The sequence below is a fragment of the Pan paniscus genome, chromosome 7 (assembly GCF_029289425.2).
Source record: "Pan paniscus chromosome 7, NHGRI_mPanPan1-v2.0_pri, whole genome shotgun sequence".
In the NCBI taxonomy this organism is placed as follows: domain Eukaryota; kingdom Metazoa; phylum Chordata; class Mammalia; order Primates; family Hominidae; genus Pan; species Pan paniscus.
Window position 1 is genome coordinate 40,173,282 of NC_073256.2, and position 27,108 is coordinate 40,200,389.

General features: G+C 51.1%; 1 protein-coding gene across 4 annotated transcripts in view; it reads right to left on the minus strand.

The window, feature by feature from the left end:
- Positions 1–19,017: 19,017 nt before the first annotated feature.
- Positions 19,018–27,108, minus strand: part of GFRA2 (GDNF family receptor alpha 2) — a 98,124-nt gene continuing 90,033 nt past the window's right edge. For all 4 annotated transcript variants that reach the window (XM_003823621.5, XM_034965741.4, XM_034965739.4 and 1 more), the window contains 2 exons: positions 21,715–21,768; positions 19,018–20,399 (listed from right to left, as the gene is read on the minus strand). In XM_003823621.5, coding sequence (XP_003823669.1) covers positions 20,277–20,399; positions 21,715–21,768 — 177 coding nt within the window. In that variant the 3' untranslated portion in view covers positions 19,018–20,276. The remainder of the gene's footprint in view (positions 20,400–21,714; positions 21,769–27,108) is intronic.

Here is a 27,108-nt window from a genome sequence, read left to right on the forward strand (position 1 = left end):
TACCATCACATTGGGGGTTAGGTGTCCACATATGAATTTTGGGGGACATATACATTTAGACCACATAGCAAAGGGGGTGGAATCGTATGACACTGACATCAAAGTGGGTAGGGAACACACAAAATGGGCTTTAAGTATCAAGGATTAGAGAAAGAGGCATTTATGGATAGCAAAGATGAGCCTCAGCACAACCTTAAGACCCATGATAGAAATGTCCCCTTCTCTTTGCACTTAGGCCCCACCCCCACCCATCTGAGCCTTCCCTCCCAGACCTATGGGCCTCCTGTTGACTTTAGGATCCACCATATTGCTATTGCACCAAGGTGCCCAGGGCAGCCATCCCTCTCACCTCTCTGCATTCGCACAGGCCACTCCTCCTACTGGGAGGCCCTCTTCCCCTTCTTTGCCTGGCATCTCTTGCTTACTCTTCCAGATTCAGCTCCAGTACCTTGCCACCTCCAGAAGCCACCTGACCTATCCCTGTATGTGACAGTCACTGACACTCAACCACTGTGATAAATTTCATGTGTCAACTTGACTGAGCCATGGGGTACCCGCATATCTGGTTAAATATTATAAACATTTCTGGGTGTGTCTGTGAGGGTGTTTCCAAGAGAGATTAGCATTTGCATCATAAGACTGCATAAAAACCTGTCCTCTTCAACATGGGCAGGCACATCCAACCCATGGAGGGCATGAATAGAATAAAAAGGCAGAGGACAATGGAATTCTTTTTTTTCTCTCTCTCTCTCCTCTCTCTCCTCTCTCTCCTGTCTCTCTCTCTCTCTCCTGACTGCTACCCTGGGACATTACTCTTTGCTTGTCCTGGGACTGAGACTTAAACCGTCAGCGTTCCTGGTTCTCATGTTTTCAGACTTGGACTAGAATTTACTCCACCCACTGAGGGATGGCAGGTGACAGATCATGGGACTTCTCAGCCTCCAGAATTACGTGAGCCAATTCCTTATAATATGTGTCTTATTGATTGTTTCTCTGGAGAACCCTAATACAGCCATCTCCTTGAAGCACCCAGTGCTGTGTGCTGCACGCATCCCCGTATGCTACACCCACATTGCACACTTCAAAGAAGGTCTCCCCATTATGCTCTGAGCTTCCCCAGGGGAAGAAGATGAACAAAGCATCCAATATATGTTTGTAAAAATGAATGAGCAAACAAAGCAATAAAAGCAAGAAGCCCTGGGGGCAAATCCCTGCCCTCCACCACTACCACATACCCCAACTAAGTGACTCTGGACAAGGTAGTAAACCTCTCTTAGCCTCAGTTTCCATGCTTGTAGAATGAAGAGAAGAATAGCACCTTCTCAGAGGATTGTAATAGGACTAGATAAGATAATGCAGGTGAAATGCCCAGCCAGTATCTGGTGCCTAAAAAGCATTCAATTAGTGTTAGCTACTGTCATTGCCATTAATGAGAATTTAGTTAATGAGGTTTCAAGCTTGGGTTTACATTTAACAAAAGGGTCCCGGGCTGGGCACAGATAAACAGAGGCATTTTCTATAAGGAGAGCTCTTTCTACTGTACTCTGCCCCTTTCCAATAAGTCATCCCCACTCCAGCTGTGGCCAGAGCCAGGCGTCCCGGGCCCTGCCTCTGCAGATGAATGTAGAGCATTTCCTGAATGCATCCTCCTTAGGAGAGGCTGCCTCCACAGCACAGTGCCTGAGCTCTCTGGGGCTTCTGCAGTCTGGGTTTGCAGCCAGTGGCATGTGGAGTCCAAGAGGGCAGATGCAAAATCACAGTACCATGGACTTCCCAGAGCATGTATCAGAAATGCTTCCTGAACAGCAAACCCCAACTTCACAGACGGTCCCATCGGAAAACAGCTGACAAAGGCCTGGTTATGTAATGGAAGCAGCAAATAATTAGCACAAATACTCCCCAACAGAAGTGGAAGAAACACCCCCTAAGGCCTGAGTCATTCTCTAGGAGGAGACCACAGAGAAATCTGCTTGCATAAGCCCAAGTATTGAGAAGGCCCTAGACCAGACTTAACTTAAAATCGTCAGAGAACACCCTGCCGACGTGAAGGGAAAGAGGATAGGCTAAGGCTTGGGGACTTCCCAAGGTGCACTTCGAAGTGTCTCTTCTCTTCCTGGGATGGTGTGGGGAGGGGGCTGGTATGCAACAGTTTATGGGCAACCATTGCTTACACAACAGACGGGAAAGCCCAGGCTACCAGCTTGGCCTCCTCAGGGAGTTTCTGAAGGGAGTTTCTCCTTTGGATGCCCCGTAGTCAGCACATAGCAGGCTCTGGATGAAAGTTGCTGAATGAATAAATCTGTTTCCCTGCATCTCAGGCTCCTAGCCAGCAAGGAACTCCAGAGGACCAGGAGTGGAAGTAGGTCATCAGGATGGAGGGGTAGGTGACTCAGTAGCATCTCCCAGAACGCCTTTGTCCTACAGTTTTATAGGCCCAGAGAGCTAGACTTGCGCTGTCCACACAGGGAGACCTGTGTTTCTTCTAGCTAAGGGTTAACACCCAGCTCTCAGCAATGTGAAGTGAGTTACCGCCTAGATTATAAATCAGTGAGTGCTGTGTAAAGAGCTGCTGAAGAAATAGGCTATGCTTTAAAAGCCCTTAAATGTGGATTTAATTTTATACTGCGATTCACATTTGGAAAGTTGTTAAATATCAATCTGTGCGTGTGTCCAGTGCCTGCTCCAAACGGAGGGGTGTGTGTGTGTGTGTGTGTGCGCGCGCAAGCGTGAGCGTGATACAGCTTCAGAGACGAGCATGGAGCCTTTACTCTCCACACGCGGTCCTCTTCCCCACGCCATGTTATTAGTACAGCCTTTGGCAACACTGCCTGTCACAGCTTTTGACTTTGAACCCAGCCCCAGAGACAAGTCAAGGCCTTCAAAGTTAGACCTGGTCTCCCCCTGATGCCATCATGCCACGTCAGTCAGGGACAAAGGTGGACTTAGCGAAAGGCCAGGCCCTCTCAGTTTCCGTGGGCTACACTGGTTGGGTTCAGGCTCTGACCTTCTTCACAGCAAACTTCAGAGATGGTACCAACTTCTAGATGCTGTCCCTGGCAGCATCCCCACCAGGCACAGGGCAGAGAGCATGGAGCTGGGGCTCACCGACTGCAGTTCTTATCCCAGATCTGCCACTAACTGGCCGAGGGAGCTCCAACCCATTGCTTAACCTCTCCAGCCCTCAAGCTTCCCATGGGGAATCCAGACAAAAACAGCTGCTCAGCCTACTTCATATCTTCCCTGTGAGGACTGAAAAGAGATCATGGCTGTGAAATAGAACTTTGAAAACATGAAGCTCCACGTCTGTGCCACGGGTAATTACTGCAGCCTGGTGTCAGCCTGGTCAAGGCCATGTGCTGGGAGGGCTGATCTCCTGGGCCATCTCTGCTAATGGCCAGGTGGAGCAGCACCATGGGGGGAAAGGTATCCTTGCCTGGTGCCAACGACCTGGGTTCCAGGGCAGCACCTGCCTAGACCCCATGTAATAGGGAGTCAGACCACCTGATCTCAAAGGCCCCTGCCAGAACTAAGTGCCACGAGTCTATGCACCAGACTGAATGCCTGAACTTTCTCTCCAATGATGTTCAGAGGTTTATTCAGGGATTTGCAGAGCCAATATGCCAAGCACCAAGCGAGGTGGTCAAGATGACATACAGGGCCAGGTGAAGTGACTCACACCTGTAATCCCAGCACTTTGGGAGGCCTAGGCAGGCAGATCACTTGAGGCCAGGACTTCAAGACCAGCCTGGCCAACATGGTGAAACCCCATCTCTACTACTAATAAAAAAAATTAGCTGAATGTGGTAGGGCACACCTGTAGTCCTAGCTACTTGGGAGGTTGAGGCACCAGAATTACTTGAACCCAGGAGGCAGAGGTTGCAGTGAGTTGAGATCCTGTCACTACGCTCCAGCCTGGGCAGCAACAGAATAAAACTCCGCCTCAAAAAAAAAAAAAAAAAGACATAAGAAGAGTGTCACATAAGGTGCCTGGCCTCAAGGAGCTTACATTTGAGTCTAAATGTCGGGACTTAGGGCACATCAAATCACTGAACCAGAAACTTTTTTTTTTCACTCATCATAAAAATTTGCTGAGCACTTACTATGGGTCAAGAATTCTGTTACCCACTTTACTTATGCTGTCTTGTTTAATCTTCCACGACCCTCTGCAAGAGATATTGCTACCTCCATTTTATAAGCAGGGCAACACAAGGTCAGAGAGGTGAAAAACGTGCCCAAGTTCACACAGCTGTCACGTGACAGCACAAATAGAAACACATGTCCTGCTTCACTCCAGATCTACATGCTTGAGCACAAGTGGCTCATTGGCTGGAGTTGGCAAAGAAGGCTTTGTGAAAGAGATATGCAGTTGCTTATTCATTTACTTACACCCCACATAATTCCAAAAAGGTTTAAAGTTGTGTTTCTTTTTTTTTGTTTGAGACGGAGTCTCATTCTGTCGCCCAGACTGGAGTGCAGTGGTGCAATTTCCACTCACTGCAACCTCTGCCTCCAGGTTCAAGCGATTCTCCTGCCTCAGCCTCCCGAGTAGGTGGGACTACAGGCGTGTGCCACCACACTTAGCTAATTTTTTTGTATTTTTAGTAGAGACAGGGTTTCGCCATGTTGGTCTGGCTAGTCTTGAACTCCTGACCTCAAAGGATCCACCCGCCTCAGCCTCCCAAAGTGCTGGGATTACAGACATGAGCCACTGTGCCCAGCCTGAAGTTCTGTTTCTAATCAAAAGTGTTCAATCATTGCAAAAGATCAAATGTAAAAGATCAAAACCCATAGAGTAGAATTGGAAGGATAATTAAACATGAAACTGAACTAAAGTGCTTTCTTTAACCATTTGTTCATTCATTTATCTCTTTATTCAATGAGTATTCATGGAGTATATCATAAGTTTCAGACACCATGTGTTCTGTGCTGGGTGTACTGGGCAGAATGACACACTCCATGGCCTTAAGGAACTTAAAGTCTGTGTATATGTGCATCTGTGTGTTGAGAAAAAAAAAATAAGATAATCAGCCTGAGAGTGTTCGGATAGAAGTGGGCATGGGTCATCCAGGACCATTAAAGGTGGCCTCTTTCCCAGCCTTGGAGAGCCAGAGAAGCTTTCCTTGAGAGATTTATAAAAGGAGGTTGGGTAGTACAAGTATGTCAGACATCATAGCTCTTGAGCAGAAACTTAACTGTGTTTTCTGGCAACCAAAGCACAAAGGGAAAATAAGATCTGTTCCATCATGGTCTAACATCAAGGAAGACTATTTTTCCCATACTAAGATCTAGGGTCTTATATATCCATATGGAAGGGACATTTTCTGTAACGAACAGTGTCTTCCAGAATGAGCTTTTGAACAATGCAAGCCTTCATGAAGTGGCTGTGACTGATAGCAAACCCCACTGAAGCCAAGAGTAGAATGTTAGAATGTCCTCCAGTCATCACATTTACACAGGGAATCAAACTATTGCAGTCTCTTCACACGGCTTTCCAACTCTCAAATTTGGTTCAGCAACGGAATGAGAAGAATGCAAGCATAGGCAGAGAGGACATGGGGATAAAGGAAATTAAAAGGGAACCTATTTTTTAAGACCTACTCCATACCAGGCCCTGCACTAGGCACTTAATGTACATTAGCTCATTCAATACCCCCAACTCTTCAAAGCAAATGTCCCGTAACCCCCTTTACAGAGGGAAAAATCGAGGCTTATAGGGTTAAGTGGCTTCCAAAGGTCATATAGTTAGAGTTTATTGAGGGACCCAAAGACTGAGCTGGTCCACACTGAGACAGCCCAGTTTCATAAGCTGCCCATCCATACCTTACCTTGCCCAGTCATTCTAGATCTCCTGGAGCTGTTTGCCAGGACACCCACTCGGTCCAAACCACTTATTTGACAGAAGAGGAAACTGAGGCAGACAGAAGGCAAGTGACCTAGACCAGGCAGAAACCACAGCCTTGTTTTCCTGACTCCCAGGCAGAGACCTCCTCCCCACCCCTGCATCCAGCAGAAGGAATCATTCTTCCTGGGCAACAGCCAGCCAAGTGCTGGAGCTCCCAGGACCCGTGCTAACAACTGCTTCTCAGTGATGAGGAGCTGGTTAGGGCCCCTCTGCCCTCTGTCTGCCTTCCACCTCAAGGGCACAGCCACTTCAGCAGAACTCTGAGGGCAGGCACATCCTGGACCCTAGCGGGAGGGTTGTGATGCCCGAAATCCAGTCCCTGTTATATGGGGTCATCTCCACCCATGCAGGGAAGCTCAGGAAAGGGAGGGGGAAGCCCTCTCATCAGCCGCCTCTGTGGATGCCTCATTCTTTCTGTCTATTCTTCCCTTGATTACTCTGAGTTCATGTGCAAATAATCAACAGCATTTTTTAAAGCCCAAATGATAGGCTTGGCAAAATTCTTCACTAGTTACAAATTATCACGGGAAGAATGGCATCATGGGGCCATTGAAGAAGATGGCTCAGGACAGGCACGATGTCGGCCGACATCTGAGACGAGAGGTCAGGCACCCAGGCGTCAGCATCCGCCAGCAGAGTGGGCTCCCCAACCCTCAGTCAGGCCCAGTCGGGGCCCTGTGGTCACCTCATGCCACTGCAACCGGGTCAATGCGGGGCCAGAAGGAGGACGTCTAGTCTCTATGGCCCAGTCACTTCTAGCCCGCTTCCCTTTGTTAGTCAATCAGCTTCTCCCAAAGGAACCCAAGGTTTGGCTCAGAGAATTGTAAATGAATAAACAATTCCACCTACCTCTATGTTTGCCAAGGAGAAATTTCTGTGTGTGTGCATTTATCACATATATATACCCACCATTGTCCCCTCACTGCAGAATGGGAGTATAGAAAACAGAAAATGCCTGTGGCCCCCTCAATTCAACTGAGCTGCCCTGAACACTCTTCCAGGACCCGCTGAAACTCCATGCCTACTTTCAGTCAATCAACAAACATTCACTGAAGTTCCTCTCTCTACCAGGCAGGACCATTTGCAGGCCCTTTTAGACTCCCCCTCCCCAGGAACGGCAGCATGGTGTCCTATATACGCTAAGCATCATTTAAGTAAATTTAGAAAACTTAAGGCTTGCTGTTCCTGTTTCCTCCCTTCTCCTCTGTCTTTAAAAGTCAGCAACCCTTTGGGAGGCCGAGGCGGGTGGATCACTTGAGGTCAGAAGTTTGAGACCAGCCTGCCAACGTGGTGAAACCCTGTCTCTACTAGAAACACAAAAATTAGCCAGGTATGGTGGCACACGCCTGTAGTCCCACCTACCCGGGAGGCTGAGGCAGGAGAATTGCTGGAACCTGGGAAGTGGAGTCTGCAGTGAGCCAAGATCATGCCACTGCACTCCAGCCTGGGCAACAGAGTAAGAATCCGTCTCAAAAAAAAAAAAAAAAGTCAGCAACTGTGTGGCCCCTCCCCAGAGGCGGAGGAGCTGGAAATTTTACTCAGCTGGTCTCATCCTTTCCCTTTGCTTCTGACCCCTGACCTTTGGCTTCAACCAATGTCCTGCACTCCTGTCACTAATGGCTGGAGAAAGACAATTACTATAAGGAGGCTGCTTGCCCGAGTAGATCTTTTATGAAGTGATATTCGCTCACCCTGGCACACTGGAATCTTTCAATTTGATTGTCCTCTTGAGGTTGTATCTATTTCCTTACCATTTCAAGAGGCAGCTGTTGATCTCGCCTGGTGATTTCTGACAAGCTCCTCTTCCCTCTGCTGATGGCCTTTCTCAATCATATACCTGAACAAGCAAGACCTGATATTCCTCTTTCTGTGATCATTAGCCCCTGCTTAGTAAATAAAACCCACCTGCTCCCCTCTTTGCCCCCTCCCCCTCCCGAGGCTCCTCTTAACCCTTCCAGGCCCAGGCTCAGCACAGGGGAGATTTTCCCTGGATAACTTCCCCATTTGTTTACCGAGACAGCGAGTGGCCACAGCACACAGCAAGCATGCAGGCCTGGTGCAAATTCAGAAAGAGACATAGATGCAGGGTATTTTTGCGCTGGAACATCATTTTTTTTTTAAGTAGGAGGGTGAGGCTGGGTAAACCAGGACATGTAGTTATTTGGAGGGACAGGATGAAGAAATTAGACGGCTTCGAGCTTGATTACAAGACAGGCTTTCTGCGAAGGAACTCAACTGAACTTGTTTCGGCAGATGTCCAAGTCTCCCACAATAGCCAGACCCCCACCCTGGAGCGTCTCACCAAAACACCCTCCTTCAAATCCTATTGGGTCAAAACCCACTGTGCTTCCATGGCAAGTTCCCTTTGCTCTACTGACAAGAGAAGAGTTTGCTAAGCAAATTAATCAAAGTGGACTGTAGGGTATGTGCAGAACCCACTAAGAGAAGAAACCATTTTCCAAGGTTGGAGAGGAATGGACTCAGAAATACAGTCTAGGGTTCTATTCTCGGCTCTGCTGTTCATGCACGGCAGTGTGGCCTTGATTCAGCCATACAAAAAAGCTGTCTAAGGCCAGCACTCCCTGCGATCTGCTTCGATATGCCAATTCAAAATCCTCTCTGTTCCTCTCCCCATCCCATTTTTCCTCACATTCTACCTGAACACTCTCCCAGGACCCACTGAAACTCCATGCCTACTTTCTTTCAGTCAATAACAAACATTTACTGAAGTCCCACTCTCTGCCAGGCACTGTTCTAGGGGCTAAGGATAGAGGTGTGAAGAAAAACACAGAGGAAGATCTTGCCTGCTCGAAGCTTACATTCTAGTGGAAGGAAGTACATCATAAACAATTATACACACAGACACACATACATATGCACACATGTAAACATGTATGCATATGTAGTCTGTTGGAAGGTGGTAAGTGCTTTGGAAAAGTAAAGTTTAGGAAGTCCTAAACTAGGGGAGGAAAGGGTTCCCTGGAGAGGGAAGGTTTCTTTAATTAGCTGATGTTGGAGCAGAGACCTGAAGGAAGTGAGGGAGTTAGCTATGATACTGACTAGGAAAAGAGTATCCTAGGTAGATGGAACAGCCACTGCAAAGACCTGGAGGTGAGAATCGGCTGGGGGCGTGCAAAGAACAGCCAGGAAGCCCCTGTGGCTGCAGCAGAGTGGGTGGAGAGGGCAGCTGGAGAAGGAGTCAGAAAGGTAGTGAGCCAGACCATGGAGGGCCTTATATGGAGGCCTTAAATGGAGGCTGTATTAGGGAGGCCTCGTAAGGGCTGGGTTCCACTTGAAACAGATTATAGTACATTTCTTTGTTTAAGCAAAATTGTATAATTCAGATTTTTTAATTCATTTAAATGAGTCTCCCTAAAAACCTCCCAATTAATTCAAACGAGGGGAGTTTTGCCCCAGATTGATGGAAAGAAGCCAGGAAATGCACAGCGGAATTCCAAGAGGCTAATAACCGGAAAAAAATACGTAACAATATTCAGGCAAACTACATGGGTGGAGTGAGGCCACCTAACATGCTAGTGTGTTCCTAGCGGGTTCCTTCTCTCGACTCCATTCCCCAGGAGGGGAGAGGACCCTGTAAGAGCCTGGCCTGGACAGTGGGAAACAGAAGATGGAATGATCACGATGGACCCAGAGAGCAGGTTCGTTCAGGGACTTTGGGTGGATGGATACCCCAAGATGATGCTCAGTTGGGTCCAGACAGCCGAGAGGAAGAGCAATCCTGACCCGAAGCACAGGATGTGGGAGGATAAAGCCGCTTCCTTCTCCAGGGCCTGCAAACGCTGCACACAACGCCGGCAGCAGAAGGCGAAAGACAGAAAGCCAGCCAGGCGGAAGAGGCTGCAACGAGGAAGGATGAAAGAGGGAATTCCTAGAAGAGAATGATTGGATTTCAAGTCTGTGCCACGCTGAATTTCTAACAGGACACAGCAACTAGGGGTGACCTAATCAGCATGCACTTATCGTACCCAGAGTCCCACACCTGTCGTCTAAATCCTACATGTGCACGCTCAAGTATTTGGTAGTCCCGGCCTGACCACAGAGGGTGGGGCGAGCAGAGGAGAAAGGGGAGGAGTCCCGGGGGCAGCTGGCTCCAAGCGTGGAAGTCAGGGGGCTTGCAGAGGGCAAAGAGAATCCTTAGGGATCCCCCGAGAGAGACTCCTGTTCAGGGGGATCCCTGGGAGCACTCATCTTGCTGCCAGAAATCAATCACTCCATCAGTCATGTTGGTTGCCGAACGAGTAGTACCCTCCTTGCGTCCCCCCACTGTCCTGCCACTGTCTAATTTAATTCTGTGGATGCTCCCAGGGCCTGGCCCTAAACAGAGCCCTCCCCAGGAGGGCTTTATCTCTGATGGGATCCTTTGCAAGGTGCAGACTCAGTGAAGCAGATCCTGGGTGGTGTGGACTTCCTAGTCCTGCCAACCAATGCCCAAAAAGGAAGGAGGCTCACGGGGCCAGCTCAGCCCAACTTCCCACTCACAGCAGGGACCCAACAGTGTGGCTGCTTCCACAAACATTTCTCAGACTGCCCGGTGCTTTTTCTAGACCTGTCCTCTCCAAGGCTGCCCTGGGACTCCATATGAAGATGCAGGAGGGTGAGTTTGAGGGGTCGGGCTAGGTCATCACTGTCATCACCTGGGACCACAGCACCCCTGGACCATTTCCAGTTGTGAAGAAGATCAAGTTTCCTCCATTTGGAAGAAAAGGTTATTCCAGCAGCCCCCATCACCACCACGCACTCCAGGTAGAAATACCAGAAATACATTTCCCAGAATAAGATATTTTAGTACAGATCCCTCATGTCACTGCAGCCTCCCACTCAGCCAGCTTTCTAGCAAAACGAGAATTAAGAGTAATTTCAGGTTGCTGGGGCCCCTGAAAAAGGCTTTTTATCTTCCACTGAGGATAAAAGTGAAGGATAGACTGGGCCAGGCGGGGTCATTCCACAAGGATTTGTTTGACCAACCAGGCTGGACCCTGACTATTAAATGGAGTAGGATGAGAGCAGCGACCTCATCTTACATTGTGAGCCTCCTGTGTGTTGGTGGGCAGGGAAGGAGAGGGGCGGGGTCAGTCCACTGTGCTGGGCTGGAAAAAATCAAAGAGTTTTTCCTGGAAGCCTCTCTTCTGGCTGCAAGAGCTTCAACACACGCAGTCACGCTCACCACGGTGGTTGTGCAAACCTCCCACAGAGATGTTTGATGAGATTAGTCACTTTCTGCCAGGGTGGTCCATGCGTAGGAGACTTCATGACCTCTGATGCTGGGCAGTGTCTAGGTCAAGGTGGTGACTCAAGTGTGCCCTCCTCCAGGGAGGGAGGCCAGGCGGGGGCTGAGTCATTGCTTCACATGGCCCCAGAGGTTGGCTTCCCAAGAAATGCTGTCTTGAAGGAGTGGGAACAGGCCAGCGTGTAAGGTGCCACGCACAGAGCAAGCTCTAAGATGGCAGTCCACAGCTCTGGACTAGAGGCTCAGAGAAAAATTGAAGCAATCAAGCATGTGGCGGTGTTTGCTGAAAGGGAGATGAATTCTGCCTCCTTTCAAGTCATTTTTCCCCAGGCCGGTGAGTTCAGGAATGGCTGCCAGTCACAGAATCACAGAATCCCATTGCCGAGGGAAGGTTGGGGAGCAGCCCCTCTGACCTCTCCCTCTGAAGATGAGGGCAGGAGAGTCCAGGGAGGGTAAGTGACTTGCCCACAGCCATGCAGCGCTCTCAGGGACTTCTCTGTGCACTCAGGACCCTTGTCCCCTCCCCAGCCACTAGGGTGGCAGCTCCATTTGCTCTTGGCCACAAGTTCTCCGCAAGCACACAGAGAAACCTTGGTGCAAATTAGAGAATGATGCCCCCTCCTCAGGGCTGAGGCCCAGGTTGGGTGCACAGATGGGTGAGTTAAGGGTGGCTGGCTTTCAGCCCCATTCGCCCTGCTTACCAGATGCCCCTGAGCAGAGTACAATCTCACAGTGGCAAGCAAAGTCCCCACATTCCAGCCCACACCTATGTGTGCCTGGTCCACAGCCTACCTGGCTTCTCTCCTTGCACCTCTGGACCGCAGGCAGGACGGTTCCTCCCAGCTTTCTCCTCCACCAACTCCCATGTGAGTTCACCTCCCTTTGCACAATGGGCCAGCGTGCCCTCTCTCTTCCTCCAACTTAAGGATGATTTCAGCCCTGTCACCCATCAGTCACTCCCCGCTGCAAACCCTCAGAGTTCCAACTGCCTGGGGTGGACAGCTTGGTCTCAGAGGTCATCTAGAGCAGGGGTTGGCAAACTACAGCCCAGGAGCCAAATCTGGCCTGTGCCTGTTTCTGTAAATAAAGTTTTGTTGGAACACAGCCATGCCTAGTCATTGACATTGCCTATGACTGCTTTGGAACTACAGCAGAACAGTTGCTAGTTGCAATGGAAATGGCATAGCACACAAGGCCTGTCATTTTCACCATCTGGCCCTTTACAGAGAAAGTGTGCCCATCCCTGACCTAGAGCAAACTTTCCAAGGCTCAGAGAAGTTTAGTGACCTAGCTGATGTCACCAGCTGCTGGATGGCAAAGCCAGCATTTGAACCTGGATCCCCTGATACTCCTTCTGGTATATTCCAGACTCCTTGAGAAAAGAAATGACTTTACTATGTCATCAGACTCTCACCCCGTTGCCAACCTTTTTGTTGTTGTTGTTGTTTTGAGACGGAGTCCCACTCTTTTGCCCAGGCTGGAGTGCAGTGGCGTGATCTCAGCTCACTGTAACCTCTGCCTCCTGGGTACAAGTGATTCTTCTGCCTCAGCCTCCTGAGTAGCTGGGATTACAGGCACACACCACCACACCTGGCTAATATTGTATTTTTAGTAAAGACAGGATTTCGCCATGTTGGCCAGGCTGGTCTTGAACTCCTGACCTCAGGTGATCCACCCGCCTAGGCCTCCCAAAGTGCTGGGATTACAGGTATGAACCACCACGCCCAGCCCCTGCCAGCCTTTTCTCTATACAGAAAAGCACACAAAGGAGAAGTGGCTCTACTTAGAAAACATCGAGGTGGCTCAGAACTCATACCCTCCTGGGGCTTTCCCTGGAGGAATCTCCTAGGAGCCTGAGGTAGCAAAGCCCACTCTGCTTTTGCATCAGGCCTGACAGGGCAACCCCATGCCAGCCCACCTCCCATCGGTGTTGACATTCCCTTCAGCTCAGCTCCACATCTGATCAATATTTATTCACCATTTTGAGCTGGTGCACTTGCTCCGGCAGCACATCCTCTGCCTGCATGCGTGGAGAGGAGGCAGCCAGTCAAAGGTACTCCAAAGAGCGTGACATTTGCATCTTCTGTAGCCACTGTCCCCAGTGGCTCACAGATCACATCAACTCTATTTACCAACACAAGGAAGTTTCTTTTTTCTCTCTCTCTGTCTTCTCTCTTCCTGCCCTCTCAATTCCACTTGGCAATGCTTGCAAGAACACATCCCAGGGGCCTGATCACAGTCATGTTTTCGTCTGCCATGGGGAATCCATGAAAGCTTCTTAGTCCACAGAGAGGAGGAGGAAGGAAGAAGATCCAAGCATGGGTCCCAGTGCAGCTTCTCTCAATGCCTAAAGGAGCCCGGTGGCCAGCAGGTGCTGAGGAGTCCTGGAGGCTGGGGCAGGGTGGCCACTGGACCGAGGGAGTGGCTGAGCACCCCTGCATGCCAGGGCATGTGGCAGGGTACTGCATTGAATCCTGACACCACTCCTTGGAGGCAGGGACCACTATCTCCATTTCACAGATGAGCAAACTGAAACTCAGACTGGACATGGTCACCCCCTTGGTCAGTGGCTAATCTGGAACTCAAACCCAGGTCTGCCTAATTCCCAAACTTACAAACCTCTTAACCATGGCGCCCCCAAGGTAAGAGCTGTCCAGGCAGGTCCAAGCAAGCAAGATCCTAGCTGGTCGGTCTCTTTCCCAGAAAAGCCAGCTTCCAGTAAAGCCATTCCCAGCAAGGTCATTATCGATCCCAGCAAAATCAGGATGGCAAGCCCTGAAGTGGAATGCCACCCCCATCCCCCTACCCCACTGGAAAGGCTCTGAGCAGGGGCCTGTGTCCTTGGGCACCGCCTTCCTCCCCACTCCCTCCTCCCTCGTTTCAAGTCCACACCATACTTGATTTAATGAAGTCACTTATAGAACTCCCCCCTCATTGCTCTGTGGGCTCCCTTGTGAAGCCCACAAAGGTATACTCAGCCCTTCATCTGTGGATTGTCTGTCACCGCCGACCTGCACAAGCATGAGGCTGCTGGAGAGGGAGGAGAAGGAGCAATGATAAAGCCCAGTTAACTGGAGCACCCCGTGGTCAGCACAGGCAGAGCACACAGGTGGCATGTGTGACTCATTTCAGGGTGACAGCCTGGCATGACAGCTACAGCACAGGGCCCCGAGCCAGCCTGCTAAGTTTGTGTCTGAGCACTGCCACACCCCATAACATCTCGGGGCAGATAGTAACCTCTCCACACTTCAGTGTGCTCGTCTGTAGAATGGGCTGCAGCACCAGCCTCACTGCATCCTAATGGGGATGAAACGAGGTAACAGTCATACGGTTTTGGAATGATGTCTGGCACATGGAGAGGGCTATGTAAGCATGAGTTAATTCTTAAATATATTTATTTTTAAGTATCTACATTTGGTTTTGGTTTGGTTTGCAGTAGTGCTATTAAAATCCTCCTAAAATGTTTGATACCATTTTTCCGCTCTGGAAGGTACAGCACAAAAACTCCACTTCACACTAAAAGAGGAATGTGGCAAATATGTCTGGTTAATTGACGCTCTGCATGGCCTTGATTGTGTAAACAACATCTCTGTGAGGTTTTCAGAGCCCTTTCTATTTACTCACTTGCTTGAATGTAGGAGGTAGAGTGATGACGCCATACTGCTGAGTTTTTAGAAAACACATCAGACCTTAAAGATTCAATGTGGTCACCTCGGCAGGCTGGGATCACCCCCATCGCTCATGACGTTGGAGGTACTCCTTGCAGGGGAGGGGATGCGCTGGGCCAGAAAAACCCAGCTGTCTGCTTAGTCAGCCTCAGCAGCCTCTGTCCATCTCTGTCTCAGTCTCTCTCCTCTCTTCCAGAGCTCGTTTAGAGGTGAAAAGGACTTGAATCATCCAATACAATCTTGTAGGTGAGGCAACCAAGATTGAACAAGATTGCCTGAAAGTCACCGTAAATGACTAGAAGGCAGCCATTCCACCATGTAAACCCACCACAGAGAATGTCATCAACCTTATTTACCAGTTTGGCTTCTAAATGACTTTGGATTTTCCTAAAAAAATTTAATCCATTTTTAAAAGATGAATGGGCCAGGCGCGGTGGCTCATGCCTGTAATCCCAGCACTTTGAGAGCAGAGGTGGGTGGATCACCTGAGGTCAGGAGTTCAAGACCAGCCTGGCCAACATGCCAAAACCCCATCTCTACTAAAAAAACAAAATTTACAAAAATTAGCTGGGTGTGGTGGCAGGTGCCTGTAATCCCAGCTACTTGGGAGGCTGAGGCAGGAGAATCGCTTGAACCTGGGAGGCAGAGGTTGCAGTGAGGCAAGATCGCACCACTGCACTCCAGCCAAAAAAAAAAAAAGATTATCTACCCCTACTAAGACTCTAAAAAAATGAGGGACAAACAGGCAATGAATCTGTTTACTTGTATTAACACAGTATGGGCCAGGAGCATGGGTGGGTCACACCTGTAATTTCAGAGTTTGGGAGACTGAAGCAGGGGATCCCTTGAGGCCAGACAATTAGGATCAGCCTGGGCAACATAGTGGGATTCCATCTCTACCAAATAATAAAATGAATAGGGTGTGGTGGCACACACCTGTAGTTCCAACTACTTAGGAGTCTAGGGTGAGAGGATCACTTGAACCCAGGAGCCTGAGGTTGCAGTGAGCTATGATCACACCACTACACTCCAGCCTGGGCAACAGAATGAGACCCTGTCTCAAAAAATAATAATAAAAATATTTAAATAAATACACAAATTTTTAAAAATATGCAGTAAGTGACCAGTCTCAGCATACTTGGGAGGGGCAGCCCAATTTAAACTCACTTCACAGATTAGAAAATGCTGGTAAAGAATTTCTCCAGCTGGCAGGGAACACTGGGGCTTCAATCTTCATGAGTAAAGGAAAGTCTTCATCTTAGGCATTCAACGGTCTGTGGCTGGGAACTAGAGACAGGTGCATATGTGTGGATGCACACACACACACACACACACACACACACACACACGCCCCTTCAGCATGAAGTGAAGCCATCGGTGCATGCACATTCACACAAAGCCCCTTTGGCAGAAGTGAAGCCATGGGTGTGTGCGCACACACACACACGCACACACACACACAAGCCCCTTTGGCATGAAGTGAAGCCATAGCAGATGGGCTATGAGACCCTCAGAGGCAGGAACCAGCAGGCAGCCGACACTGGGAGGCTAAACCAGAGACCCGGTGGGCTCCTCAGTGAGCAGGCGAGTCATAGGCGAAAGTCCAGATTGGCCAAAGGTGTCCATCCTGGCAGGCCTGGGACCACCATCAGGAAGGTCTGTGGGAAACAGCAGGGCACCTCCATGGCCTAAGCATCCCCGTCAGGGCAGGACTAGCAAATGCAGTGCTGAGCCCAGTTCTGGGAAACCTGTGTGCCAAGCCGATAGCAAAGGCAGGGCCTGGGGTGCCAGGAACTAAGGTGACGACCCTGTGTTTGGTCTTGATACCAGGTAGGCGCCCTGCTGTGAGGACCACCGTGGGTCAACATGGGACCTGCAGCACTGCTCACTCAATCCTGAGCTTCTGAACTGGCCACCTATATGACTTCACACTTGACAAGGTATCAGAGCCTAGAAAACGGAGTGAGCCAGACTTGCAGATAGAGGCATGCCCCTGATCAGGAATCCTCAGGGGGCTGGTGGCAAAAAAAAGCTAATTTTATACACTTTGCTGACTCGGGGGTAAAGGCACAGGGCCCTGGATTGCATGTGGCTGCAGTCTCCCACAGCAACTCTAAGAAAATCTAAAAATCAGTCTCTGGTGGCTGAGCTTGGGGGCTAACGCCTATAATCCCAGCACTTTGGGAGGCCAAGGCAGGCAGATTACTTGAGGTCAGGAGTTTGAGACCAGCCGGGCCAACATGGCGAAACCTTGTCTCTATACTAAAAATACAAAAAAAAAAAAAAATTAGCCAAGCATAGTGGCACACACCTGTAATCCCAGCTACTTGGGAGGCTGAGGCACGAGAATCGCTCGAACCTAGGAGACAGAGGCTGCAGTGAGCCGAGATCACACCACTGCACTTCAACCTGGGTGAGAGTGTGACTATCTCAAAAAAAAAAAAAAAAAATCTATCTCTGGTGGTCCCTACCAAACTTTCTGTGATTCACTTCCTGTTTTTGGTCCCTCAACCCCAATTTCAATGTCTAGACTCAAATGTCTTAATGTTACTAGAATTCATTCACACTATTAAATTAACTAACATTAACATAGCAACAATTTATTCTTCTAGTTCGATTTGCATATTTTGAGAGAATCACAAATAGGAATCATCTCAACCAAAGGAATGAATACCTAATGGTAAAATTTCAGCCATTTGATACTTGGATAGGGAGACATTTGAGGGCAGAGTAAAGCTAGCTGGTATCCACTCCTCCTTCATAATGACACCTCAATTTCCTCTTGGGAAATTTTCTCTCCCCCATGATGTAGCCTAAGGGCTTACCTCCTATTAGGGATACCAGACATGACATATATATCCTCTCTCTCACACTCAAGTATGGCAGAGGGCAGGCACAAGGCCCAGTTCAGCCAGATGGGCAATGGTTGGCAGCAGAATGCTGACCCTGTACATCCTGCCTTCCAGCCCCTCAGATGCCCTCTAGTCCCTGCCCTCGCCTCCCCTGGTCCCCCCACCTCCCACAAATTCCATGAGCCACCTTCTCCCATAGGCTTCCAGTAAAGTACTTTTTAAGTTAAATGGTCTTTGCTGTTTGCAAAGAACATGGATTCCTAAGTGGATGCCATGACCACGTCTACCCGCAATGGCTGGACAGAGACCTGGCTGGCTCACTGTACCCCTTCCATGCAGAGGCTGGAAGGCAATACACCACAGTGATAAACGCTGTGAACGGATGCTGCTCACACATATACAACCAGAAGCAAAAGCCATTGAGGGGACCTGCGATTGGGAGACGGGAAAACTGCATCCTGTTGTCCAATTGAAATGGGATGGGCTCACATGCAGCCCTGAAGGCCAGGCTGACAGTAGAAACATCTTCTTGCCTGCCAGTCTTCCATTCTCCCTCCTGCCATGGGTATATATTCACACGTGCACGTGAACATGTGCGAGCCTGCACATGACCACACACACATGTACACATGCTCACATACATGGACACACACACACTTGGCCAGCAGGCATCCTCCTGGTCCTCTCTGGGGAGAATCTCTCTTGGAGACTATGGCAGGCCTAGTGTCCAAGTGGGGCCTGGGTAGCAAACGGAGAAACAGGAAAGGAAGGAATAGAGGGAGACCCAAAAAATACTTATGATTTCAGACCATGACCCCAGAACATGCACAGTCATCTCCTTCTTCTCTGGTGGGACCCAAAAGGCCAGGTCACTGCACTCACAATCACACATCTCAAATAAGTCAGGAGTCCCAGAGGGACATACCACTTTGCTCTATGTAAGACTAACAGGGCCACCCAGACAGCCTGACAATAAAACATTCCCAACGTGTGATGCCAAGCTGTCGCTCCCCACCACATCCACGTCCACTGCATTCTCTTCCAGCCTGGGAGCCACAGGCATTTGTGCCAACTAGAGAAGTGAGCAAGGAGGGAACAGAACAGCCCACCAGGCTCAGCACAGCGGGGACCCTCAGATCCCGCCCCCAGTGTCAAACCAGCTCCTAAGAGAGCTCCATCTACACACAATGTGGACACATGGGTGAGACACATGGATGCACACACATGCACACAGGCACACACACAGACACACATTTCCCCAGCCCACTGGGAGCTCCACTTTCGCAGGTAACACTGGACCAAGAACAAAATGGGGGCAAAACCCCACGGGACCGAGGCAGAGGCAGCTTGCTTCCTAGCACGTTTATTGGAGCCTTGGTTAAGCGTGGATACGGATCAGGAGCCCCCACCAGAGCCCAGCCAGGCTGACTGGAGCAGGGCACTGCGGGGCCAATGTCCTTTTTCCCCATTATAGACAACAGTATTAAAAAAAATAAACTTTACAATAATACATTTTCGCTCATCTGTTGGGGTACTATTTCCATAGTTTTGTTGCTTAAAAAAAGGAAAGAAAGGGGAAACCACACAATATATGTATATGGATGTGTATATACATATATGTTGGGAGAGGAGCCCCGGTATGTACATACAGTTGACATATGTCTAGGAAATTAGGAAAGAGAAAGGGGAAAGGAGGAGGAGGGAGAAGACAGCAGGAGAGCTTGAGGGACCACGGTGCTGCATACACACACCCGGTTGTGGTCTCTCCTCTCCCTCTCCCCAAAGGGAGACCTGCCAAAGGACCCACGAGAAAGCAAAGAAGCCAACAAAGGACCATTTCTCTCTGACTTCAAAATTTCTGCCACCAAGAAAGAAGCTGGTGCCCAAGTTTTAATGCCTTGCCACAAGGGCTCTCCCAGGCAGGCTGAGCTCTCAAGCCCTCCTGGAGCTGGCCCCCAGCCCCACCACTCCGTGCTACAGTCAGGGGGAGCCCAGCGTGGTGCTAACCCCCTCCACCGCCATCCGTGGGGAAGTTCCCACACCAGCTGCAGATCCACCAGCCCCACCCGAGGGCAGAGAGGGAGGGCAAAACCATCTCCATCCTTGAAGCCAAAGGGCTGAAGGTGGACCCTCATGGCCAGCCCCGCTGCCCCACTGACCGATGCCCTCTGCCAGCCCCCAGCAGGTCCCCAGAGTGAGCAGCCTGGGGAAGCAGCTGTGTTGTCCTGCCCCCAGCCAGCCTCAGGCACAGCCCAGAGTCCCTTCCGCTGCAGGCTCTTGTCCGGTCTCCGCTTCAGAAGGGTCCAGAGAGAAAAACACCAGGAGAAAGTGAAGGGCATTTCTAGAGCCTCGTGCCCTCCTCGGCACCAGAGTTTCCCCTGCCAGGGGACCCCTGGGCCAGCTCTCAGGCTGCCTGCCTGCTTGTCTGTTTGGTTTACAAAAACTTCTCCAGAGAAGAAACCTGGGAGGAGACAGGTTCAGCGACAAGGTGGGAAAAACAATTTTTTTTTGCAAGGTGTTTGTGTGTCTGTGTGTGTTTCCATTTCGTCAGGCGGCTGTTCTTGTCTGCGTAGCTTTCAAAAATCTTCTGACTCGGTTCCCACAGCCTACAAGGCCAGTTTCAGCATCAGGACAGACAGCACGGTCAAGGCAGCCGACGGTCTGGCTCTGCTGGGGCCTGAGTTAGGTTTGATCACCTTGTTACTCCCTGGGATGATATTTGTCGTGAGCTGAGTCCACAGCAGGAGAAGAATCAGGAACAAAGAGAATGAAAACAAAGAAAACAGTCAGGAGGCCTGGGACCAGGCAGAGAAACGGACTCAGGAACTGGACACCTCAAGCCCCTGTCCTCTTCCACCCACAGGGACCCTCCTTTGCACTCTGAAGGGAGCACTGACTCTCCCGGACCTGGCCCAGGCAGGAGCAGAAGGGAATGCTTTGTCCCTTCTGGTCACAAGCCCTGGGGTTTGGAGAGGAGGGCAGTGGTCACCAGGATAACAGGCTACTCCTCCCTGCATCAGGGCTGAGGACCTGCGTCCCAGTGAGGAGGCAGATGGTATAAAGAGCTGAAGAAGGAGGAGAGAACAAGAAGGAGAGGAGAGAGGAAGGAGAGGGGAAGGAGAGAGGAAGGAGAGGGGAAGGAGAGAGGAAGGGAAGGGGAAGGAGAGAGGAAAGGGAAGGGGAGAGGAAGGGGAAGGGAAGAAGAGAGAAAGGGGAGGGGAAGGAGAGAGGAAGGGGAGGGGAAGGAGAGAGGAAGGGGAGGGGAAGGAGAGAGGAAGGGGAGGGGAAGGAGAGAGGAAGGGGAGGGGAAGGAGAGAGGAAGGGAAGGGGAAGGAAGGGAAGGGGAGGGGAGGGGAGACAAGGGAGCCCACATTCGCCCTGTTTCTCAATTTCTTCCAATCCCCACTCCTCCATGAAGCCCTCCCTGAACATCTTTGTCTGAGTTTCTCTTTCTTCTGTGAGGTCTCACACTGCCTTTTCTTCTCATCTACGTTACTATCTTGGGTCTATAAGTCATATATATATATACGTCATATATATGACATATATTTATATATGCCATATATAAACATTTATAAATATTTATAAATATATATAAACATTTATAAATATTTATAAATATATATAAACATATATATATGAGACAGAGATATATTTTTATATGTATGTATATATTTCCTATACTGGGGGTTTCTTCAAGGGAAGAACTGTGTCTGTTTCCACTTCTGTGCCTCCTAAATATCACAGCAACAGTGCCGAGCAGGTGGTCGACACAATTGTCTTAGAGAGTAAGGAAGGCATGGGAGGGCCTCTGCTCAGAGCAGCCATTTGTCTCTCCCCAAGGAGAGAGCCAGGGGCCCTGGATGCAGCCTTCGCACTCCCCCACCCCACCCCAGCAGAGTAAGTGCCCACCCTGGTCCAGAAGCTCAGCTGGCCCAGCCCATGCGATGAGATTTGAGGGCGCTGGATCTGAGGCTCGCCGGGGAAATGCCGCCCCTCCCGGCCCAGCCTTCTGCGCCCATCCCCACTCTGCCCCCAACTCACCTCTGTGAAGCACATGCTTAACTCTTTGGAGTTGTTGGCCTTCAGCCCCTGCTCCTGCGAGAGAGAAGGTGCCAGTCAGGACGAGTCACCAGGCTGTTGTTCCTGGCTGGGCTTTGTCCAGAGACTTCGATGAGGCCCCGCCATGCACTGTTGGCTCCGCTAAGCACAGCCAGCGCACACGGTGAAGAGGGTAGCTCAATTCCACCCAGCACAAAATGCTTCTGTCCTTCTCTGACACCCTCAGCAATTAGGACCCGACTCCTCTGGCTCCTGGAGAACAGAGTTCTGACTCTGCTCCCAACTAGCGGCATTATATAGTCATCAGCCATTCGCATGTCTGTCCACATACTCAGCGCAACTCTTGGGCAGGGACCATGTCTTCTTTTCCTTACACTGAGCAGTGTCTGGTTCATAACAACAACTCAACAAATGTTTCACTAGATGCCTGCACCCATGAATGAATGAATGAATGCCACAGATCATAAACGGCCTCCAAGAGCCAACTCCTGTTAATTTGCCATGGCTGATGGAGGGCTCTATATAAAAAGATCATGAGCATTCATCTGGGCTTGAGGGGAAGAGAGGCATGATTGATTAGTGATGTCTGCCACTGGTCCATTAGGTGGATATCTGGAACTGCACCAGACCATTTCTGTCCTACACGGATGTGCACACCTGGGAACACTGTGGGCAAGGTGAGGGACGAGAAAGGCTGCCTTGGTAATGATTCCAAGATTGTCTACCCTGGTGTGGCCACCTGGATGCAGGGCCAGACGGTGCACATGATGAACGGCCCTCTGTTATCATCACTGTAATGGAGATCCATGGGAACCAGCTGGGGATGCAGCGCTTTCATCCAGGATTCAAATGGCTTGTTCCCAGGGCACTTCCAGGGAAGTTCTGGCTACCAAAGCAACTGGGAAGCCCAAGAAATTATGCCGCAATCACTGCCCTCGGCCAGAAGTATCAATAACCCCTTGGACATCACAGGCAATCTACCACCCAGGGCATCTGGTCAGCTAAACAAGACCCCAGCTGTCACATGGAGACCCTGGTCAAGAGTAGAGTCACTGCCAGTGGTGGAGATAGGACCACGGTGATGATTAGCACAGCAAGAATGGAACCAGGAGTGTCCCCAGGTGCCAAGGTGATGCCCAGCCAACTCCCCAGCTGTTGCCCTCTGCAGAAGGGCACGTGCTCGACAACTCTTCCAGACCCAAGGCCTGGACTCCACTCCCCAGGACTTGGTGCTGTTCCAGCTAAGACTGTGAGGCCACGGGGAAGGGTGTCAGGGAAAAAGAACACGCCCACCCCCTCAGAGGCTGTGCTGTCATCATGGCCTCGCATCTGTCCTCCCAAGTCCCTTGGCCAATCCTTGCTCAGTCACCTCAGTCCCTACTTGTGACATCCTATGGCTTGTTGGAGTCTGTGCCTGTGGCCTGACACCTACGGACACCCAGCGTCACTTCCTACTCTCATTGTTTCAAGTGTGGCAGGCCAGTCCCCACCCTTTCTGGGAGTCCATGTCTTATCCCTACATCCCTACCCCCAACAGAGCTCACTAAACCATTGGGAGCCCTCTCCTTTGTCCCCTCCCCATCTCCTGTGTCCTCTCCCCCCTCTCTCCCCTCCCCCTCCTCTGTCCCCTCCTCCTTTCCTGTCCCCTCCCCTCTCCCTCTGTCCCCTTTCCCTCTTTCTCCCCTCCCCTCTCCCTCTCCCTCTGTCGTCTCCCCTCTCCTCTGTCCCCTCCCCTTTCCTCACTAAACCAGTGGATCCCACGGGGAATCACAGAGGCAGAAGCCCCCTGCACTCAAGATCCTCACCCCCATCCACCAAAACAGCTCTATTTTTATTTGTTTTGTATATTGGAGTCTTAGCTGTTTTGTATACTGGAGTCTTAGCTTACTTGCATATTGGAGGTACGCATAAAATTGTTTGGATAATAGTCTACTGCTTAACAAAATAAGGCTTGAGAAAACAACCGACAAGAAGGGCCCCAGGGTGGGGCCTGTACAATGTGCTGTGGCTGTGGGTGCTGCTCTCAGGGGAGCCCCGGACCTAGATACTCTGCAGGGTTACACCCAAGGTCAGCCCATGCAGAGCAGCTGGCAAAGGAACCGGCACACACCAAGTGCATTTTCCCTGGCCTGGGAGCTTGGCCAGGTGTGGAGAGAGAGGATCTAAAGGCTGACGCTCCAGAGAGCAAAGGGGGCCTGCAACTGGACTTTGCTCCTTGGAGTGAGCAGAACTTGACAAGCTCCTCTTAAATAGGATAGAGTGGAGGGGACACTGGCAAGTAATACACAGGAAAAATGACAGAGAAGAGGAGAGTGAAGAAAGGGGTGGAAGGAAGAGAGGAAACCAGGTGAAGGGAGAAGCAGAGAAAGGGAAACAGGAAAGAGGAAGAGGGGGAGGGGACAGAGTGAGAGGAGGGGGGACATAGTAGAGGGAAGGGGACAGAGGAAGGGGGAGGGGACAGAGGAAAGGGGAAGGGACAAAGGAGAGGGCAGGGGAGAGAAGAGAGAGGGGACAGAGGGAGAGATGAAGGGACAGAGGAGAGGGGAGGAGACAGAGGAGAGGGAAGGGGACAGAGGAGGGGGGATGGGACAGAGGAAAGGGGAAGGGACAGAGGAGAGGGGAGGGAAGGGGAAGGGGACAGAGGCAGAGGGGAAGGGACAGAGGAAAGGGGAAGGGACAGAGGAGATGGGAGGGGAGAGAAGGGGAAGGGGACAGAGGCAGAGGGGAAGGGACAGAGGAAAGGGGAAGGGACAGAGGAGAGGGGAGGGGAGAGAAGGGGAAGGGGACAGAGGCAGAGGGGAAGGGACAGAGGAGAGGGGAAGGGACAGAGGAGAGGGGAGGGGACAGAGGGTAAGGGGACAGAGGAGGGGGGAGGGGACACAGGAGAGGAGGGGACAGAGGACGAGGGAGGGAACAGAGGGGAGGGGAAGGGACAGAGGAGAGGGAAGGGGGCACAGGACAGGGGAGGGGCCAGAGGAAAGGGGAAGGGACAGAGGAGAGGGGAGGGGAGAGAAGGGGGAGAGGACAGAGGGAGAGGGGAAGGGACAGAGGAGAGGGGAGGGGACAGAGGAGAGGGAGAGGGGACAAACGGAAAGGGGAGGGGAGGGCATGGTAAGGGGAGGAAGCTGAGGGAGAAAGATAGCATGAGGGGAGGGGACAGAGGAACAGAAGACAGAGGGAAGAAATAGAGGAAGGAGGCAACAGAGGGCAGGGGAGAGAATAAAGGGGGAGGCAAGAGGGCTGAGGACAACCACTGTACCCTCTCATCTGATGCTGATTATCAGGGGACAGTGAAACACCTCCCTGGGCCAGTCCCAAGGGACATCTGCCCCAAGGTGTGGTCTCTGCCAGGGGCGACAGGGCCCTTGGGTGGGAGTGTTGCCCAGCAGCTGACCTTTCCTGAAGGTGGCACCTAGTGGCGGGAGGGGCAGAGAGAAAGAGAGACCACCTCTGATGCCAAAACCACCAGTGTCTCAAATTCATTGCCTCCCTGCCCTCCAGGGGCTCATACTCTAATAGAGAAATAAACTCGCACATAACCACTGATATGGTTTGGCTGTGTCCCCACCCAAATCTCATCTTGAATTGTAGCTCCTATGATTCCCATGTGTTGTGGGAGGGAACCGGTGGGAGATAACTGAATCATGGGCGTGGGTCTCTTCCATGCTGTTCTCGTGGTAGTGAGTAAGTCCCATGAGATCTGATGGTTTTATAGATGGGAATTCCCCTGCACACGCTCTCTCTTTCCCAGTCACCATGTAAGACGTCCCTTTGCTCTTCATCTTCTGCCATGATTGTGAGGCCTCCCCGGCCATGTGGAACTGTGAGTCCACTAAGCCTCGTTCCTTTATGAATTACCCAGTCTCAGGTATGTCTTTATTAGCAGCATGAGAACAGACTAATACAACCATCTTCACAGTAGACGAATACACAGAGGGGAGAGAAGGCTGCCTGTGGGTCTAGGGAAATAGCCTGGAGCTTACTCCATCCCTACCCAGAGCTTCTCATCCCCTAGAGGCATCTGTGGCTCCAGTCCAAAAGCACACAGGCCTAGGCTGCAAGGATGGCAGGACACAAGGCTGCTAACAGCAAATCCTCCACCATGGAGGCAGCACAGGGACTGTGGGAAGAGCTGACCCCTGAGGGCTGCGCTGTGGGTGCCCCAGAAGCATCAAAGAACTGGCCCTTGCAGATGGCACTGGGGGAAGGATGCAGAAAGAAGAAGGACAGTGGGAAAGGCATGCTTCATCCTTCCATAGCTTTCTCCCAGGGATGCTCTGTTGCCCAGGAAGCGAGAAGGAAATCATTGTCTTCCTCCTCTTCCTTGCCCACCTCCTGCCTACCCCCGAAGCGGGGGCCGGCATTCCCAGAGCCTCGCTGGTCTGGCCCAGGCGCTAGTCCAGTGTTGTCCTGCCGGCTGAAGCCGTGGCTCTCCTGCACTCCCTGCTTCTGGCCCTGGCCCCGCCCCTAAATGTCAGCGCTCCTGGCCTTCCTCCCTGACCTGGACCATCCCCAGTAACTCACACCTCTCACACTGTCTCCATCACGACAACTCAGTGCTGCCTGTGACAGAAGACAATGCAGACAGGGTGTGGTTGTGAAGTGTGTAACACTTCATTTGTAAAACCAGGCACAGCAGACCCCCGCTCAGCACAGCAGACCCCCACTCAGTATAGTAGACCCCCACTCAGCACAGCAGACCCCCACTCAGCACTCTGTGCTGTCCTGACTCTGTGCCTCGGCTCCGCTGCTGATTCACCTGGGGCAGCCTGCCCACACCCATTCTCCCGATTCTTTTCAGGCCTAGCAGCAGGCACTGTTATGCCCACGGGTCCTTGGCCTCCACTCCCAGTCAACACACTCTCTCCCTCTTCTGGACCCCAACACCCTCTACCAGTCCCGCACGCAGCAGGTGCACCCATCACCTTCTCCCTCATAGCCATGTGAGCTTCATCCTGTCAATCCTCCAGCACCGGGACCACGGTCCTGGCCCATGAGGCTTGTTAGCCTCGGTGCCTGGGATGTAGTGACATGCAGTAAGAATTTCTGTTGAGTCAATGAATGAATGCACTGACAGGTCTCTCAGTCCCATGCTCTGAGGTCCACAGGTCTGTGTGCTGGGTATGAGACCCATCCAGGAGCAGACAGGAGAAGGGAGGAGAGAGAGGTGGCCGCTGGCTGCAGAGTCGGCTGCAGGCATGCAGTGAGGGGGCCTTGGGGCAGTCTCTCAAAACTCATTTTTAATTTGCCCAAGATGTGACTGGCAGTCCAAATCACAGGTGGGCAGGTGGAGACGGGGAAGCAAAGGAGATGGTATGTTGCAGGGCTCCCTGGTGCTGGGAAAGGTGGGACTCCAGCTGATCTGAAGGGGTCCTA